Source organism: Hyperoodon ampullatus, assembly GCF_949752795.1.
Source record: "Hyperoodon ampullatus genome assembly, chromosome: 9".
In the NCBI taxonomy this organism is placed as follows: domain Eukaryota; kingdom Metazoa; phylum Chordata; class Mammalia; order Artiodactyla; family Ziphiidae; genus Hyperoodon; species Hyperoodon ampullatus.
In genome coordinates, this window is record NC_136922.1 from 102,808,270 (window position 1) to 102,827,841 (window position 19,572).

Consider the following 19,572-nt stretch of genomic DNA (forward strand, 5'->3'; position numbering starts at 1 on the left):
CCGAGCAGGAGAGGATGGGCTGGGTGATGCTGAGTTGGCACCAAAGAAGAATCGTATTTCCAAAAGAGCGCGCCACACGCCAGGGCCTCGATGGGGTTTCTACCCAGTGACCCGGCGTGGAGGGATGTGGAGGGAGCCCTGTGGCATGCCTGGCTGCTTTGATAGGCACCGCTAGATGCTGTTTTACCAGAGTCGTGATTTTATTATGAAAATTGTTGGCGTAGCGTGTTTTTAAACTATTCAGATGTGCCACCCCACACTCCAGCACTTTGTTTGTGCTGCAGACATCGGAAGATTGACAGCTTTTGCTTCAGGCGCCAGGGAGCTGCAGGGTTCTGAACGAAGCGTGGCTGCATCAGATCTGGGATCTCAGAAAGAACTCAGAAGAATAGCTTTCTGTTGGTGCTCCTGATGTGCCAGGCTCTGCCCTCCACGCTTGCTTGTAATTCTCAAGACACTCCTGGGGTGTTATCATCCCCATCTTGCAGATGAGGAAACTGACGCCCAGAGATGTAAAGGAATTTGCCCAAGGTTGCTCGCCTCGCAATGGCAGAGGCAGGACCTGGACCCAGGGAGTCCGTTCTCAGATCCTGTGTTCTGAGCCGGCATGCGCTGCTGCACCACGAAAAAGATAAAGCTCTTAAAAATACAGAAGAAAGTTAAAAGAATATTGTCTCATCTTGGGATAAGAGGTATCCCCTTAAGCCAGACAGGAAACCCAGAATTTATAGAGGGAAAGACAGACAGATTTTTCCCCAAGCCTTTTATTTTGAAAAATGACCACCTTGAATGATTCATAGTTAACATTTACCCCATTTGCTTTCCTTCTGTTTCTCACACACACATATTTTGGTGGAGGTGATGGTCAGTAGTTGTGGGTGCTTCCCCCCAGGCACTCCAGCAGACATTTCCTACGAACAGACGGCCCTACATCATGTAATACCAGCATCACACCTAAAAAGATGAGTGAGAACTCTCAACCATCGTTGACTAGCTCATCCATAACCAGATGTCCTCAAGTAACCCCCACGTGCCTTATATAATAACCTCTTTGTTTTTCCAAATCAGGATGGGATCAGGATGGCACAGGATCCATCGTGATGCTTTTCCCCACCACACAGACTCTTTTTTTTTAATATTTAAAAAAAATTTATTGAAGTATAGTTTATTTACAATGTTGTGTTAATTTCTGCTCTGCAGCAAAGTGACTCCGTTATATATAAATATATCCTTTTTCATATACTTTTCCATTATGGTTTATCACAGGATAATGAATATAGTTCCCTGGGCTTTACAGTAGGAGTTGTTTATCCATCCTATAGATAATGGTTCGCATCTACTGATCCCAAACTCCCAACCCTCCCTCCCCTACCCACACCTCCTTGGCAATCACAAGCCTGTTCTCTATGTCTGAGTCTGTTTCTGTTTCGTAGATAAGTTTGTTTGTGTCATGTCTTAGATTCCACATGTAAGTGATATCATACGGTATTTGTCTTTCTCTTTCTGACTTCACTTAGTATGATAATCTCTAGGTCCATCCATGTTGCTGCCGATAGCATTATTTTATTCTTTTTTTAATAAATTATTTTATTTTATTTTATTTATTTTGGCTGTGTTGGGTCTTCGTTGCTGCGCGCAAGCTTTCTCTAGTTGCGGCAAGCGGGGGCTACTCTTCGTTGTGGTGCTCGGGCTTCTCATTGTGGTGGCTTCTCTTGTTGCAGAGCATGGGCTGTAGGCGCGTGGGCTCTAGTAGTTGTGGCACATGGGCTCAGCAGCTGTGGCGCATGGCCTTATTTGCTCCACGGCATGTTGGATCTTCCTGGACCAGGCTCGAACCAGTGTCCTCTGCATTGTCAGGCAGATTCTTAACCACTGCGCCACCAGGGAAGCCCCTCTTTTTTTTTTTTCTTTAGTACATCTTTATCGGAGTATAATTGCTTCACAACGCTGTGTTATTCTGTTGTACAACAAAGTTAACTAGCCATATGCATACATATATACCCATATCCCCTCCCTCTTGAGCCTCCCTCCCACCCTCCCTATCCCACCCCTCTAGGTCATCGCAAAGCACGGAGCTGATCTCCCTGTGCTATGTGGCTGCTTCCCTCTAGCTATTTTACATTTGGTAGTGTATATATGTCAATGCTACTCTCACTTCACCCCAGCATTCTTTTTTATGGCTGAGTAGTATCCCATTGTATATATATACCACATCTTTATCCATTCATCTGTCGATGGACATTTAGGTTGCTTCCATGTCTTGGCTATTGTGAATAGTGCTGCTATGAACATAGGGGTGCATGTATCTTTTCGCATTATAGTTTTGTCTGGGTATATGCCCAGGAGTGGAATTGCTGGGTCATATGGCAGATCTATTTTTAGTTTTTTGAGGAGCCTCCATACTGTTGTCCATAGTGGCTGCACCAGTTTACATTCCCGCCAACAGTGTTAAGAGGGTTCCCTTTTCTCCACACCCTCTCCAGCATGTATTATTTGCAGACTTCTTTATTTTAATATAAATTTATTTATTTATTTATTTTTGGCTGTGTTGGGTCTTTGATGCTGCACGCGGGCTTTCTCTAGTTGCAGCAAGCGGGGCCTACTCTTTGTTGCAGTGCGTGAGCTTCTCATTGCGGTGGCTTCTCTTGTTGGGGAGCACGGGCTCTAGGCGCGCGGGCTTCAGTAGTTGTGGCTCGCCGGCTCTAGAGCACAGGCTCAGTAGTTGTGGTGCACGGGCTTAGTTGCTCCGCAGCATGTGGGATCCTCCCGGACCAGGGCTCGAACCCGTGTCCCCTGCATTGGCAGGTGGATTCTTAACTACTGCGCCACCAGGGAACCCTGTAGACTTTTTAATGATGGCCATTCTGACCGGTTTATCACACAGACCGTTGAAGAGTCTGGGGGCAGTTTTCTTGTAGAAGGTTGTGCTCTGATTCGGGCGCTGTGGCTGCTTGGTGTTATTTAACTTGTGCCTGTATCCTGCTTGCTGCCTATGACCTGAAGTGAGCTCAGGGGCTTGATGAGATCCAGGTTAAACCCTTTTGACAGGAATACCTCCTATTGTGTCACATTAGGCCCTGCTGTTAGTGATGTTAAGGACATAATCACCAGATGTCCTAATCCTGAAGGCCCATCGCCTCCCCCTTTGTAATTCATCGGTAATCTGTAGGCTGAGACTTCTGCACCTTGGAAGTCAACTCCTCCCCACAACTTCAGTCAGTGGTTTTCAGTGCCTCAGTGATGGTGCCTGAATCTGTTCTGTTGGGGCTGCCACGTGGTGATTTTCTCATCTGGACGTTCCTTCCGCAAGTCTTAGCTGGTACTCTTCTGTCAAGAAGGCCGCCCCCGCCCCCTTGGCCTTTTTTTTTGTGTGTGTGTGGTGCACGGTCCTCTCACCATTGCGGCCTCTCCCGTTGCGGAGCACAGGCTCCGGACACGCAGGCTCAGCGGCCATGGCTCACGGGCCCAGCCGCGGGCCCAGCCGCTCTGCGGCATGTGGGATCTTCCCGGACCGGGGCACGAACCCGTGTCCCCTGCGTCGGCAGGCGGACTCTCAACCACTGTGCCACCAGGGAAGCCCTCCCTTTGCCTTTTTTTAGTAACACTCTTGTTTCATGGATTTTTGTTGTGGTTCTTGTTGTTCAGATGTTATAATCAGTTACAAAATTAACAGATTTAATTACACTTTTGTAGAATAGAGTAGGAGAATTTGCTTGCCGTGTACATATGCCAGATAAATGGTTAAGATGCCTATTATACAAAGAATTCCTCTAAATTGTTAAGAAAAAGATTTTTAAAACCCCAAAGACAGGGACTTCCCTGGTGGTCCAGTGGGTAAGACTCCATGCTCCCGATGCAGAGGGCCCGTGTTCGATCCCTGCTCGGGGAACTAGATCCCGCATGCATGCCGCGGCGAAGAGTTAGCGTGCTGCAACTAAGAAGTCCGTGTGCCGCAACTAAGACCCGGTGCAACCAAAAAACAAAACAAAACAAAAAAACCCAAAGACAAGTGGACAAAGAATAGGACCAGGCAGACAATTCAGAGAAGAGGAAATGGAAATTGTTGGTGACCATGAAAAGATGCTTAGCCTCAGAGTCATCAGGGAAACACAGATCTGAAGAGCAAGGTACTGGGTTCCTCGTTCAGTAGCAGAAAGTGAGCTGATGACTCTTGATGCTGGTGAGAGTGGCGCAGTGGGTGTTCTCATATGTTGCTGGTGGGGGAATGGGGGGGCAGTGAATTGCTGCCACCCGTTTGGAAAAGTAATCAGGCATTATCCATGAACATGCAAAATTCATATTTTTCTTTGAACCCAACTTTTCTACTTTGGGGCATGGAAATGTAACCTATGGAAAGAAAACACATAGGTGGGACTTCCCTGGTGGCGCAGTGGTTAAGAATCCGCCTGCCAATGCAGGGGACACGGGTGCAAGCCCTGGTCCGGGAAGATCCCATATGCCGCGGAGCAGCTAAGCCCGTGCGCCACAACCACTGAGCCTGCGCTCTAGAGCCCGCGAGCCACAACTACTGAAGCCCACGCGCCTAGAGCCCGTGCTCCGCAACAAGAGAAGCCACCGCAATGAGAAGCCCGCGCATAGCAACGAAGACCCAACGCAGCCAAAAATAAATAAATAAATTTATGAAAAAAGAAAAAGAAAGAAAGAAAACACACGGGTACACAGGTGTTGATTACAGCCTTGCTTGTAGAGGTTTAAAGAAAAAAAAGGAAGCCACCTGAATGGCCCTCAGTAGGGGAACAACTGGATGATGGATAAGTGAGGCCTGTACCCAGGGACTGGGGAGGCCTGCCAGCGTATTGTGTAAGCAGCTGCTCCTTGCTCCCAGGCCGGGCATTGTGGTGAAATGCTAAGTCCAAGTCCTAGCACTGGGGCTTTGGGGACGGGAGGGGACACTCATTCTGGAAGCTTCCATGTGAAGGAAAGGGAAGGAGGCAGAGGATGAAGAGCAGCTTCCCCAGCATGTTGTGAATGTGCTTTTACGCTGTAAAATATAATTCTAAAAAGAAGGGCAAAGTGCATGTGTATTAGACTAGTCCCAGCCCACTTTCTTCTTTTGTGTCCTGTGCAGAGCTGGAGTTGGAAAGCTGTTGTGAGCCCCAGTCAGGCTGTGTGGTGACCCAGAGCCGCTGCAGGTGTGGAGGCTCGGGGGCCTCTGGGGGCCAAGGGTTCAGCTGGGAGAGCGCAAACCCACGTGTTTTTCTGGCGAAACATTTCTTCCCTCACCCAGCCCTCATCGCTGGGTGAAACACTCTTCTGTTTCTTCTGTTTTCTTTGTAGTGTATTCTCTACAAACATTTTAGGAAACAGGGTGAAATGTACATTTTGCAGAAAAATAGAGGCAGAAAAAAACCACTGCAGGTCCTAACCGCCACAGTTGGCCTCTGTCCTCATTTTGATATGTTCCTTTTTCCCTGTGTTTTTTTTTTTTTTTTTTTTTTTTTGCAGTACGCGGGCCTCTCACTGCTGTGGCCTCTCCCGTCGCGGAGCACAGCCTCCGGATGCGCAGGCTCAGCGGCCATGGCTCACGGGCCCAGCCGCTCCGCGGCATGCGGGATCTTCCCGGACCGGGGCACGAACCCATGTCCCCTGCATTGGCAGGCGGACCCCCCAACCACTGCGCCACCAGGGAAGCCCCTTCCCTGCGTTTTTTACCTGGGTCCATGTTATGTACAGTTTTGTATCTTGCTTTTTTAAAAAAACGATCACAAGTGTTGCTGCTGTGCTGAGTAAAAAAGTCTCTACAGATGTTATTTTATTATTTACTTGTTTATTTGTTCATTTATGGCTGTGCTGTGCAGCATGTGGGATCTTAGTTCCCCGACCGGGGATGGAACCCGTGCCCCCTGCAGTGGGAGGTGGAGGCTTCACCACTGGACGGCCAGAGAAGCCCCTGCAGATGTTATTTGAAGTGGCTGCATGATGTCCCACCATCTGGAGACACTGTCGCTTACTCCCTTGTTTCCGTATTGGTGGACACTCTGGTTGATTTCACTTTTTTGGAAGTGCTGGACTTCTTTGGGCCTAAACCTTTGTGTCCATGCCAGACGGTCTCTGTTGGAGTCCCTGTGGCTAATTTAGTATGAGGGGCAAAGGGCTGAGCTGCTGGGGAGGGGGGCTGGGCACATGCACGCTTGCCAGCACTGGGCCTCACGGGCACAAAAGTCATGTTAAGGCTTTGGTAGGTGAGAAGTGGAACTTCATTTTTTTTTAAATTTTATTTATTTATTTTTGGCTGCGTTGGGTCTTCATTCCTAGTTGCGGCGAGCAGGGGCTACTCTTCGTTGCAGTGCATGGGCTTCTCCTTGCGGTGGCTTCTCTTGTTGCGGGCACGGGCTCTAGGTGCGTGGGCTTCAGTAGTTGCAGCACACGGGCTCAGTAGTTGCGGCACGTGGGCTCTAGAGGGCACAGGCTTCAGTAGTTGTGGCTCGAAGGCTCTAGAGTGCAGGCTCAGTCGTTCTGGCGCACGGGCTTAGTTGCTCTGTGGCATGTGGGATCTCCCTGGACCAGGGCTCGAACCCGTGTCCTCTGCATTGGCAGGCAGATTCTTAACCACTGCGCCACCAGGGAAGCCCTGGAACTTCATTTCTAATTTCTGTTTCTTTGAGTCCCAAGTGAGAGTGAGTGATTTCCACGTGAATTGGCTGTTTGTACTTTCTTTACTTTGTCAAGATTTTATTTATGTTCTAAGTGACATCTGTGCACTTTGCATGTATTAGTGATATTAACCCATCAGCACAGTCACATTTTTGTCCCGGTGTTGATTTCCCTTTAGTTCTATTTCTCTTGGGTTTTTTTGTGGGGTTTTTTTGATCGTTCAGGACCGTGTTTTTCTGCAGTGACTCTATCGCTCTTCTCTCTCCGTCCTTTACATCCAGGAACCTTGTTGCAAACTGTGTCCTGCCTCCCCGTCTCCCGGGGTCCAGCACAGCTTCCCCTGCGGCTCGGCCGTAGCTCCACGCAGACTCCGCGGCCGGTGGGCTTCCCCGGCTGCCCGGCCAAGCTGTGCAGGGCTCGGCGAGGTTGGGCCGAGGGCTGGCGGCTGAGGTCCGAGGCCTCGGGGCAGAGGTGCGCTGAGTGAGCCCGTTGCACAGGGGAGCACAGGTGAAGGTGCCGGGAGGGGAGGTGGAGCGGACCCGCCCGCGTGGGGTCTGCAGGCTGTGGCCGGGCGTTTGTGAAGATGGTTTGCAGGGACCCCTCCACCTCTGCCCTGAGTGTCGTCCCCACTGCCCAGTTGTTGCTGACGGGCCGGGGACCCTTGCTCTCTGGGCAGGGGTTCTGCCGGGGGCTTGTGGTCGGCTCTGCCTGTGGCGTAAGTTCGAAGAGCACGGCAGTTCTGCACACGCCCTTGACCTCTGCGCCCTTCTCATCTTGCAGCCGAGGGCCGTGGGGAGGCCGCAGTCGGCCACGCGGCCTCCGGGGCTCCCTCCTGGGTGGCCTCCCTTGAGCGCCCATGCGGTCACCAGGGTTCCCTGACGCTGTTTCACAGCGATGGGGTGGCCCGGGGGCCCAGGCCTGAGAGGTGACAGGCCGGTGGGGCGGTGAGTCCTCAGGCTGAAGACAAATGAGAGTAGAATTAAGAGGAAAGCCTGGGTCCCTGATGCCTCTGAGGTCGCCTGTGCAAGGCCTCTGGCCGCCGCAGAGATTCGCTGCGTCGCCTCCTACCTGCCGGCCGCCCTCGGGGACAGCACCTCCCCCAGTGCCAAGGACATCAAGAAGATCCTGGACATCGCGGCACTGAGGCAGACGATGACCGGCTCAACAAGGTCATCTGTGAGCTGAAAGGAAAAAACATCGAGGGCGTCATTGCCCGGGGTATCAGCATGCTGGCCGGCGCGCCCGCTGCCGGGGCTGTGGCCGTCTCCGCCGCCCCAGGATCTGCAGAAAGACGAGAAGGGGGAGGAGGCCGAGGAGTCAGACGACGATGTGGCATTTGGCTTGTGCAACTAGAGTCCTGCTCCCCTGCAAATAAAAGCACCTTCCCCCCTTTTTTTGTTTTCTGGCCGTGCCACGTGGCTTGCAGGATCTTAGTTCCCTGACCAGGGATCAAACCCGGGCCCCCGGGCCCTCAGCAGTGAAAGAGCGGAGTCCTAACCACTAGACCACCAGGGAATTCCAAATAAAACCCTTTTACATTAAAAAAAAAAAGAGAGAGAGGAAAGTCTGAAACCCAACTGCCAGGCGCCAAAGCTCTGATTGCCACTCCCAGTCGCTCTGTGATGCGGGAGGACTGGTGGGACTGGGAATGCTTGCTGGCGTTGAGCAGAAGAGTGTACAGAGTGGGATGGGGGGTAGCCCTGTGCCCCCAGGGGCCTCATCGGGTTGTCCCCACCCCACTCCAGTCCTGTGTGTGGCCCAGGCAGCGCTGGGCAGTGGACCCCCTGCGGGGGGAGGTGGGGAGGGCGTGTCTCACAGTAGGAAATTAACTATCACATGTTGCTGGGTACCTGAAGGGCTCAGGAAGATGGCAGTTGCCCAGGGAAGCGTCTTCACTTCAGGAGGGTGGTCTGACCTCAGGCCCGCTCTGGGCTCTGCCTAATGGCATGAACGTGAGGTGTGCCGAGGGCCCCTCAGCCCCAGACAGCGCCTCTTTTGCCTGTCGAGGTGGCTTATCCTTTGTGAATGCCATGCATGCCTAGCAGGGCTGGCTCGTGAACCTGTGTCAGCCCCTCGTACTGATTCAGGGCTGGGAGAGTGGGATTTGGGGGCAGCAGTTTGTTTGGAAGGTGGGTGAGGAGGAACCCTGGGGAGTCTTTTGGGAAGGAGGTTCCCTTGCTGGGAAGGGCAAGGCTGGGCCACCCCGATGTGGGTACCCGGGCAGGAGGAAAGGAAGACGGGTGAGGGCTGCCTGCAAGATGAACTTGTGTGCCAGCGGAAATCTCACCAGGTTCAGCAGGCCTCAGGGCTCGGGGCCAGACAGGTGGCCTAGGTTGGAAGGTCAGCTTCAGCCACCTACCAGCCCTTACCTTAGGCACGTTACTTGGCCACTGTGCCTCAGAGTCCTCATCTGTAAAATGGGGAGATTAACAGTACCTTTCAGGCTTCCCTGGTGGCACAGTGGTTAAGAATCCGCCTGCCGGGCTTCCCCGGTGGCGCAGTGCTTGAGAGTCCGCCTGCCGATGCAGGGGACACGGGTTCGTGCCCCGGTCCGGGAGGATCCCACGTGCCGCGGAGCGGCTGGGCCCGTGAGCCGTGGCTGCTGGGCCTGCGCGTCCGGAGCCTGTGCTCCGCAACGGGAGAGGCCACAACAGTGAGAGGCCTGCGTACCGCCAAAAAAAAAAAAAAAAAAAAAAAAAAGAATCCGCCTGCCAATGCAGGGCTCACAGGTTCGAGCCCTGGTCCGGGAAGATCCCACATGCCGTGGAGCAACTAAGCTCGTGCGCCACAACTACTGAGCCCACGTACCACAACCGCTGAAGCCCGTGTACCTAGAGACCGTGCTCCGCAGCAATGAGAAGCCTGCGCACCGCAAAGAAGAGCAGCCCCCGCTCGCCACAACTAGAGAAAGCCCACGCGCAGCAACGAAGACCCAACGCAGCCCCCAAAAAACCAACCAAACAAACAGAGAAACAGAACAGTACCTTTTGGGACTTCTCTGGCGGTCCAGTGGTTAGGACTCCAAGCGTCCACTTCAGGGGGCACGGGTTTGATCCCTGGTCGGGGAACTAAGATCCCGCATGCCGCAGGGCATGGCCAATAAATAAATAAATAAATAAATAAATACTTCTTTAAAAAAGAAAACCAGTACCTTTCTCAGAGGGCTTAAATGGTTTTGTGTGTGTGAAGTGTGCAGAGTAGAGCCTATCATGTTCCGTAAGTGGCCATTATTATCAGGTGACCAGTGCTGCCCCTGTGGCTGCTGCCTTGGGTGTATAGGGCACCAAAATGGCTCTGCCGTCCCCAGGGCTGGCCGAGTCTGGCTCTGAGCCACAGGGGCAGGTATCTGTGACCTTTCTGTGCCCGGGAGCTCAGGCCCCCACGAGGTGAGAGCAGATTAGATATTAGCATCTACAGAAGACACGAGGTGAACTGGGGGGACAGTGAGAGGAGGCCGGGAGGTCCGGGAGGGCTTGTGGTGGCAGCGGGCTTGAGCTGAGTGTTCACTGACAACTCCCGCTGGGCTGGCGGCGGGGAGGGGGGTAGCCTCCACGTCCAGGCCCTGCTGGTGTCAACCTGGGTCTGGCCTGAGGTCTGTGGCTTCCTTTGATGGGAAGCCCATCCAGAGGCCTCCCGGGGTCTGGGCATGTGTGTTGGATGCTGGGGGCAATGGGCAGGCTTGGCCTTGCCAGTGGGGCAGGGCCCTGGGCCTCAGTGTAGGCCCCGCTTTCAAAATTTATAACGGGAAATCAGATGCTTTTATTTATTTATTTGAAACTTTATTCTATTGAAGTATAGTTGGTTTACAATGTTGTGTTGATTCCTGGTGTACAGCAAGGTGATTCAGTTACATACGTACATGTATTCTTTTGCATATTCTTTTACATTATTATTATTTTGGCCGTGCTGAGCAGCATGTGGGATCTTAGTTCCCCGGACCAAGGATTCAATCCGCGCCCCCTGCAGTGGAAGCGCGGAGTCTTAACCCCTGGACCGCCAGGGAAGTCTCTCCTTTTACAATTGTTTATCCCAGGATATTGAATATAGTTCCCTGTGCTCTACAGTAGGACCTCGTTGTTTATCTGTTCTATATAAATAGTTTGCATCTGCTAATCCCAAACTCCCAGTCCATCCCTCACCCACCTGGAATTCAGATGCTTTTAAACGTTTGTCCATTAGACTCTCAAACTACCTGTCTTTATTCTTAATGGTGTGCACTGACCCTCAGTCCCCCTTTTCCTGAGACCCAGAACTTGTGCATCTGTACTGGAGTTCCCAGATGGGGGCACAGCTCCTCCGTCTTAGAGCAAAAACGGTGCAATTATTTGAATACTGTGTTGTGTCTTCCCTTTATTAAAATATTTTACTTCTGTAAAAAAGATGAAAGCAGACTTTCATTAGCCTGTTGATACTGCTGATATGGAGTGAAGATCCACAGACTGAAGGCATTTTCAAAGCCTGTTGGACTGGAAGAGGCAGATTTTTAGCTCATGGGATTCGGCTGGACCGTTGCTCAGTTTTGAAGGAAGAGAACAACCTTTAAAGACGGATGAGGGCTTCCCTGGTGGCGCAGTCGTTAAGAATCCGCCTGCCAATGCAGGGGACATGGGTTCGAGCCCTGGTCTGGGAAGATCCCACATGCCGCGGAGCAACTAAGCCCGTGTGCCACAACTACTGAGCCTGCGGTCTAGAGCCCACAAGCCACAACTACTGAGCCTGTGCTCTAGAGCTCGTGAGCTACAACTCCTGAGCCCACGTGCCACAACTCCTGAAGCCCACGCACCTAGAGCCCGTGCTCCACAAGAGAAGCCCGCGCACCACAACAAAGAGTAGCCCCCGCTCGCCGCAACTAGAGAAAGCCCGCGCGCAGCAACAAAGACCCGACACAGCCAAAAATAAATAAATAAATTTATATTAAAACATTTTTTTTTAAAAAGACATGAAATGCAGGACACGTGTCAAAATTGAGATGAAAAGGCAAAGTGCCTCGAGGGAGCATGCAGTTTTACCTTCTGAGTCCAGAGTTCCCTCCGCCCACAGCAGTGAGGCTCACACCACCTTCAGGGTCGTTGGAGGATTGTGAGGGATTCGGGGTGCACACACTGTTCCCTTCTCCTCTGGGGAGAGCTGCTGAAAGGCAGCAGACTTTTCTCGGCGTAAGGCGTGGTCCTCAGCCGTGGATGCTTCTTGGTCTGAGCAGGGAGCTGTGTCTCGTCTGTCTGGGTCTGCCTCGGGATTTTAGGATGAGGTTAGGACGTGGGGGGTTGGGGGCGTACAGAGGGATGGTGCCTCGCCCAGACTTGGTGGACAGGAAGAAAAAACGAAATTGCTATCGAGTAGCTATTTGGCGCTGGAAGGCCATTTCCAGGCTGGGTTGACTGCCCCACAGAGGGTGGTCTTCGATCCTCTCAGCTTTCCATGGGGGGAGGGGAGCCCTCTGGCGCCTGAACTTGGGAGATGGGGCCAAATTCCCAGCTCCTCTGAGCAGCCCTGGGAGGGTCCAGGAAGGGGCTCCTTTCTGTGCAGTCATACCTGCCAGGCCCCAGGAGCCCGCCCCCTTGAATCTATAGCTTTTGTGTGGTGTTTTTGTTTGTTTTGTTTGTTTTTTTTTGCGGTACGTGGGCCTCTCACTGTTGTGGCCTCTCCCGTCGCGGAGCACAGGCTCTGGACGCGCAGGCTCAGCGGCCATGGCTCACGGGCCCAGCCGCTCCGCGGCATGTGGGATCTTCCCGGACCGGGGCACGAACCCGCGTCCCCTGCATCGGCGGGCGGACTCTCAACCACGGCGCCACCAGGGCAGTCCCTTTTGTGTGTGTTTCATGTCCCTCTTAAAGCACTAGGGAGGACCTGTTCCGCGCATCTCTCCTTGCCTTGTAGATGGCTGTCTTCTCCCCATGTCTCTTCACATCGTCTTCCCCCTGTGCGTGGCTCTCTGTGCCCAAATTTCCCCTTTTTATAAGGACACCAGGCATATGGGAATAGGGCCCACTCTCCTCCAGGGTGACCTCATCTTAGCTAATTACATCTGCAACCACCCTGTTTCCAAATAAGGTCACGTTCTAAGGTACTGGAGGTCAGGACTCCAAAATATGAATTTGGGGGGAGCACAGTTCAGCCCATAAACGCTTTCATCAGATTTTCAGAGAAAGACCAAGAGGGCCTCGGGGATCTCTGAGGTCCGCCTCTGCGGTCTCTTGGAGAAGAAGAGATGGAGGGACTGGTGATGCACAGGTCTGAGCTGCTGTGGAACTGCTGAGGTGTCCAGCTAGATTTCCGACCTAAAGAAAGCTGGCGCTGGTCTAAGTTGTTCCTGTGTCCAGTGTGACTCTTTCCTGCCCAGTAGTAATGTAATGGCTGCTTCCGTAGATGACCTGCTGCGAGCCAGGCACTGTCCCGTACCCTCCACAATCACGCCACTGGTCTTCATAGCAACTTCAGCTGGAAAGGTGGGATTGTCCCCAGTTTACAGACTAAGCCCCGAGACCCAGTGAGGTTCAGGTGACTTGATGGGCACACAGCTCACAGGTGCCAGAGGCTGAATTTGAACCCAGTTCTCTCGACTCTAGAGCATGTGTTTTGCCAGCGCACCCCTATAACTCTCCACTTGCGGTCCAATCTCGGCTGTGATTTATTTCAACAGACTGTGCCAGCCAGGGACCGTCTCTCAAAAGCCTGCCTCCCGCCCCACAAGGGGGAACAAAAGCTGGGGTGCACAGTTCATGCTCAGCAAAGGTGTACATTCATTCATTCATTCACTCGTTTATTCACAGAATCATTGCACACCACCTGCGTGCCCGGCCGAGTTCTAGCGGGGGAGCCTTAAACACACCAGAAAAATATCCGAGAGGGATGAGTGTTAGATGAATAATGTGACAGCTGTGGACAACTCCTGAAACTTGTAAGGAGGCCGGTCCTGCAGGCCGCCCGTGTGCGTGGCAGGTCGTTGGGGGGGCAGCCTAGGGTCTCTGCGGACTCCCTAATCCCCAACCCGGTGACCTGCAGAGAAGACAGAGCTTGCTAGAGACCTGCGGGCCTTGCGATCCTCCGGCTGTGACACTCGTCGCCTCCCTCAGCTCAGTGGTCGAGGGCTTGGCCAACCCGCGTGGCCACTCACCGCCCGCCCACTGCTGGGGTCCTTACCGCCTTCCTCGCCGCACAGCTGGAGGCCACCTGGCTGCAGGAAGATGTGTTGCTGCCACCTTGTGGGCAAGAAGATCCCGGCCGGCGTCGGAGGGCCCTGTGGCTCTTGGGACCACTCTGGCCGCGGGAGGAAGCCGCAGCCTTTGGCTTTCAGCAGAAAGCCAGCCCCTCCTGGGCTCTGAGAAGGACCTCCACAGGCTCTCTGCGGCTGCTGCGCGGCCTCAGCTGGGCGCGCCTCTACACATATCAATGGATCACCCAGCAAATATTTGAGGGAGACGAGATACGAGGTTCTGTGGGATTCCTGGGCCAGAGGCCACCCTTTCTTTTCCCCCCACCAGTGCGCCGCTTCTGTGCAGTGCCTTTTTTATGCAGGGGTCTTTCTCTTTCTCCCTAGACACCCTGGGTTCAGCAGTGCACCCCTGCTGCCCCAGGCCACAGCTGCACACGCAGGCGCCCTCCTCTCTCAGGTCCGAGCAGCCAGTCCAGCTCAGCCAGCTCTAGAGTCGGCCCTTCTCCTTCTGGTTTGCCTGCGCTCAGAACAGAAGGGGCTGCTCAGTGCTCAGCCTCTGCACGCTCAGCCTCCAGGGAAGCGTGTCCATGCTCACCCAGGATGCACACTGCAGGCATTGAGAGAGTGCGTCTTTAATTCCCCCAGAAGCTTCTGTGGGGTCTCACTCCTACGCGACAGGTTCAGCCTGGTGTTTCTGATGACCTTAAGAGTCAGAGAACTGACACGAGGGCTCGTTTTATGGGATTTCTGTACAGTCCACGTGGCCCCAGCCTGATGCTTTTTAGGGTTGTCCTAGTTTCCTTTGGGCTGTGTTGAGTAGTAAGCTGTTTGCCACATGTCTCTGGAGTAGAATCTTGCAGATGGAACGCAGAGACCTTGTCCCTGACCCGGGCTGGGGTGTGTGTGTGTGACACCAACGAGGAGAGAGGTGTGTGCCTGCACCGATCTCCTTTCTGGGGTCTTTGACTGGCTGATGTCCTGGGACATTTATGTGCAGGCAGGTGCCCTTCTCTGTCTAGTTTCCCTGAGTCAGGAAAGGTTTCTGGGAAGCAGGAATAGGAAGGAGGCAGCCCCGTGAGGAAGAGGAAGCTGTCCCAGGTTTGGGATTGACCCAGTCTGAGCATTTCGCCTGGACCGATTCTGCAGGTACAAGGGGAGTCAGGAGCTGGTGTGTCCTCTGAGAATGTAGCATGTTCGTTCACCTCCTGAACTGGGCACTGCTGCATGTCCTGGAGCCTGTGTGTGTGTGTGTGTAACTGGGGGCCTCCTCCTCTCCCCCTGAGGCTAGCCAGTTGGGTTCTGAAGCAGCCCATCCCCTGTTCGGCACCTTGTCCCTCAGTCCCCACTTGTCTCTGATAGCTGCTGTCCTGCGCTTGCATTTTCATTGGCTTGGGGGGAGGGTTTGGAAGGAGCAGCCTTCTTCTCTGGGGGAGGGGTAATCCCCTACGTGTGTGAGAGAAGACAGAGAGACAGATACGAAGATAGGGCAGTTCAGTGTTCAAGACTTAAACTCGGGGAACGTGAGTCAGGATTCCTGGGTTGCATTCCTGTCTCCACGCCTGAAAGAGCCTGGGGAAGGCTCTTCTGCAGGACCGACTGTTAATGTGGGGGGGTGCGTCCCGGAGAGGAAGAAGCCATCCTCATTGCTGTTAATTACTAGTCCCAGGAAAACACGAAATCAGCCCCAGGGCCTCTCCAGGCCTGGGAGATCCAGCCCAGGACTTGGGAGTTTCCAGCTCTGCGTTCCCCAGGAGCACCTAGGATGGAGAGGCCCTGCCTTTCTCAGGCATTCCCCCACCCCAGCCCCCTCAGGAATGTGCCACTTTTATCTTGTACTTTGCTTCTGACCGGGGACCGTGGAATTCTAAAGCTGAGCGGGACAGGAACGCTGGGAGATGGGTTGGACTGGGGGTGGAGGAGACCTGGGAGTATCACGTCTTTAAAGGAAGTGCAAGCCCCCTCCTCCTTGCCACCGCCTAAACTGGTTTCTCCTGATCTGCTTGGGGTCCTTGTGGATTATGGTAAACTGGCTCATCTCCAGCGCCTTGGAGAGGCCTGATGTTTAAACTGCAGTGGAGAGCACAGCACAGCAACTCGCTGCCCCCTGCCCCCGTCCTGAAGTGATCCCTGCCTTTAATGAGTGTCTCCTGCAGCCCACACACGTGAAATTCACAGGGCATCGGTGCTGAGCGTCGGGCTCCAACCAGTACTGCAGTCTGAAGCTTCACCTCTGCACAGCCTCTGGACAGGAGGTGAGAACCAGCCAGCGCGTGGAGGCTGGAGACTTCAGGGGCTCAGAAGTGAGTCACTCGTCCAGAACTGTATGGTCCAGGTCCAGAGGTTATCCTTCGATTTTCTGCTGCCCTTGGGCAGGACAACACTTAACCTAGTACAGATGATTTTATAATCTCCAGGGGAAGAAGACAGCCTCGGTCATTAACAGAAGAGCTGACGAAAACATCCAGCAACTCGGATTTGCGAGTTTCCCAACCTAAGACAGGACTGCCTCGTAGAGGCTCCCTACTTTCCAGATAAGGAGACTCCTGACTCATCATTTAGGCTTTTACCGACTCCCACCCTGGTGGGTCACCTTCTGGTTCTTCCCTGCTTCTCTGCAAAACCGAACTCGGTGTGTGGTGTGCTGAGGACTGTTACTTACTTGGCCCGCTCCTGATGACACCTCCTCACCTGCCTGCTCCAACCGAGGAGGAGCCCTGGGCTGGAATTTCCTGTTTTCTCAGGGCTCGGGGGCTGCCCCAGCAGGCTGGCTCCCCTGCGGCCGCCGTTCCTGGGTGTTCCAGGCCAGGCTTGCCACGTCTCTCTCGGTGTTGGGCTGGCTCCCGGCCTCTCCAGGTCTGGGCTTGCCGGCTGCGAGGTGGAGGCGTTGAGGGACTCGATCGGCCGACACCAGGTGCCCAGAGGCCGGAGGTCCGTGCGCCTCGGCCGCGGCCCCGGCCCGGGCCCAGCCCCGCGCCCCTCACCATGGGCCTGGCCCTCGCCCGCGGGCCCTGAGCATGGAGCGGGGCTGGCCGCCAGGGGACAGCCGCAGCCGGGAGCGGCCCGCCGCCTGCCGCCGCGCCCTCAGCGTCTGCGACTCGCTGGACCTGCAGGGCGCCCCGGCCGGCCGCGCCGCCTCCGCCCTGTGCGCCGTGCGCGAGCAGCCGGCGCGGCCGCGGAGCGTGTGCTCGGGCGGCCCGGGGCCACCAGCCGCTGGCGTCCGCGGCCTGCTGCTCGGCCTCCTGCGCCCGCGTCTCAGCCGCCGCGGCCCCCCCGACGGCCTCCCGCCGGCTCCCCGGCCCGCGTCGGCCGCGCCTAGCCCGTCGCCCAGCCCCGCGCCGACCCGGCGCAGCCGCCCCCGGCGCACCCAGGTGCCGCGGCCCACCAGCATGACGTTCCTGGAGGTGAACCGCCTGGAGCTGGCGGCCGAGGCCGAGGGCGCTGGCGCGGGGCTGGGCCGCGCGGGCAGCGCGGGTTTCCTGCGGGGCGTCTCGCTGTGGAGCAGCCAGCGCTGGCAGGTGCTGCGCCGCGGCGGCGGCGGTGGGCGCAGCTCCCCGGGCCCCCGGCACGGCCTGTCGGCGCTGAGGAAGAGCTTCAGCTTCCGTCTGCGCCACGGCCAGGAGATTCGGCGCGCCGAGTCGGGGCTGCTGCCCCGGGCGCGCACCCGCAGCGAGGGTGACGCCAGCTCTCTGGGTGCCTTCTCCAGCCGCCGCGACCTGCTGCTGGGCGCCGAGGCCCCGAGCGCCGCGCCAGAGCCGGGCCGGCCCCACACTGCCGCCGGCCTCTGGAGGCTGCTCACCAGCCGCTTCCGCCGGAGGGAGCCCGCGCCCGCGCCCGCGCCCTCCGAGCCGCTGTGGAGCCGGCGGGCGGCCGCGGCCTCTGGGCTCCCGGGCGCGCCAAGCGGTAAGGGGGAGAGCCCCGGCCTGCGTGGCCTCCCTGGTTGGAGTCCGGGGTTGAGGGCGGGTGTGAAATAAACCGGAAACCTACCTGGGAGAGGCGGGCGTGCCGTGTGGGCCTGGGGGCTAGCCGGGGCTGGCCGAGTGGGATCAGCGCCGGGCAGGCAAGGCTCTGGGGTCGCCGGTGGGTCTGGAGAAGGCGTCTGTGGCAGAGGCGGCCTTCCAGGTGGGTCCAGGCAGGGCCTCCCACCCGTGGCCCTAGCGTGGTGGAATGAGAGCGGGTCGGAAGGGCCCCTTATCACTTTGGGTGCCTGAGGAGTTGGGGCCCGGAAGGGAGGGATGGCGACTCCCTCGGAGCCAGCGGGCTCTGGGTGGGACCCTAGAACAGCGGCATTTCTAGCTCCCAGGCGAGGCTCGAGCCCTCACCTCTAGCTGCCTATGCAGACGAGTTTGGGGAATGCTTGTGGACCCGACGGTCATAAGCACTGTTTGAGACAGCCCGGGGATGGGGAGCAAGCCCAGCCAGAGAGGCTGGCCCAGGCCCACGCTGCCCGGAGCTGCCCGCAGCTGCCCGCAGGATGTTCATTACAACCTAGAGGATAAAGGAGAGGGGGGGCTCTGGGTGGCTGGAGCCCGGCAGGAGCTGAGGATGGACTGGACAGGAGGAGCCCCGGAGCCGGGTCTCTGGGACAGAGACGGTGGTGGCCTCCTGCCCAGGAGGAGGCTGGGGACGAGGGCTGCTCCCCATTGGACCTGCCTCTCACAGAACAGGGCCAGGTAAGGGCTCCTCCCTCTTCAGCTTCCAGGAATGCGGTAGGTGGCCGCACCCTGCAAGGGTGAGCTGTTCCTACTCGCAGCAGAGGCTGCAGCCCTGCAGCCCAGCTTGGGTCTGGCTGAGACCCACTGGAGGCCTCTCAGCAGGTGGGGGGCGCCAGGCCGGGTGTGGCTCGAGGTAGTAACTACGCACCTTGCTGGAGCGGTAAGACAGGGATCAGGGCCAGGCCAGCGGAAGTGAGGGCTGGCATCGCTCCGTCCCATCCGCGCAGAACGTTCCTGCTGCTTCCCAGGAAACTAGGCCGTGAGTGCTGTTTTCTGGCCTTGGCCTGCAAAGGGGCAGCGTCAGAGGCAGCAGGTGGTGGATAGCACAGGTGTGTGTCCCACCCCAGTCCTGACAGGCGGCCTTCTCTCCCGCAGACTCCTTTGTGAACAGCCAGGAGTGGACCCTGAGCCGTTCGGTGCCGGAGCTTAAAGTGGTGAGTGAGGCCCAGGGGAGGCCCAGGCAGCCCAGGGGCTGGGGGTGCGGGCTGGAGTGGTGGGCCGGCGTTGCTTCCCCTGCTTCCAGTCCCCTCCGTCTCTAGGCTTGGTCTCTCCCGTCTCCCCTCTCTTCCCTGTTTCTCTTTGCTCGCCCATCCTCAGCACTGGTCCCTCTCCTTCCTGATGTATTAGCCTTTCTTGCCCCGTGTCCTCCGTCCTGCCCTCTGACCGCTGCTCTCCCGCCTTCCTGTCCCGCAGGGCATTGTGGGGAACCTGTCTAGTGGGAAGTCGGCCCTGGTGCACCGCTATCTGACGGGGACCTATGTCCAGGAGGAGTCCCCAGAAGGTGAGCGTTGCGGGCCGGCCTTCATGGCCGCCGTCCCTCCTTCCCGTTGTCTGTGCGGGGGGCTCCAGCCCCTTGTCTTTCTCAGTGCTCGCGTCTTCTCTGTTGGAAGCTGTGGATTTCTTCTGTTTGGGCCCCCGTGGGCTCGCTCTTGTGGTTTTGGGCCTGACCGTGAACTCTGTCCTAGGGGGTCGGTTTAAGAAGGAGATTGTGGTGGACGGCCAGAGTTACCTGCTGCTGATACGAGATGAAGGAGGCCCCCCCGAGCTCCAGGTGATGCTCCTGCCCCCAGCCCTGGTCTGTGGTGCCCCTCT

General features: G+C 56.1%; 1 protein-coding gene across 3 annotated transcripts in view; it reads left to right on the plus strand.

The window, feature by feature from the left end:
* AGAP3 (ArfGAP with GTPase domain, ankyrin repeat and PH domain 3) overlaps positions 1 to 19,572 on the plus strand; it is a gene marked incomplete at its 5' end in the record, with an annotated part of 58,659 nt that overhangs the window by 12,764 nt on the left and 26,323 nt on the right. For 2 of the 3 annotated variants that reach the window (XM_079711341.1, XM_079711342.1), the window contains 3 exons: positions 18,856 to 18,914; positions 19,174 to 19,261; positions 19,446 to 19,531. In XM_079711341.1, the coding sequence (XP_079567467.1) occupies positions 18,856 to 18,914; positions 19,174 to 19,261; positions 19,446 to 19,531 (233 nt within the window). Of the gene's footprint in view, positions 1 to 16,782; positions 17,669 to 18,855; positions 18,915 to 19,173; positions 19,262 to 19,445; positions 19,532 to 19,572 lie in introns of those variants that run through there. The other variant, XM_079711340.1, reaches the window with a different exon arrangement.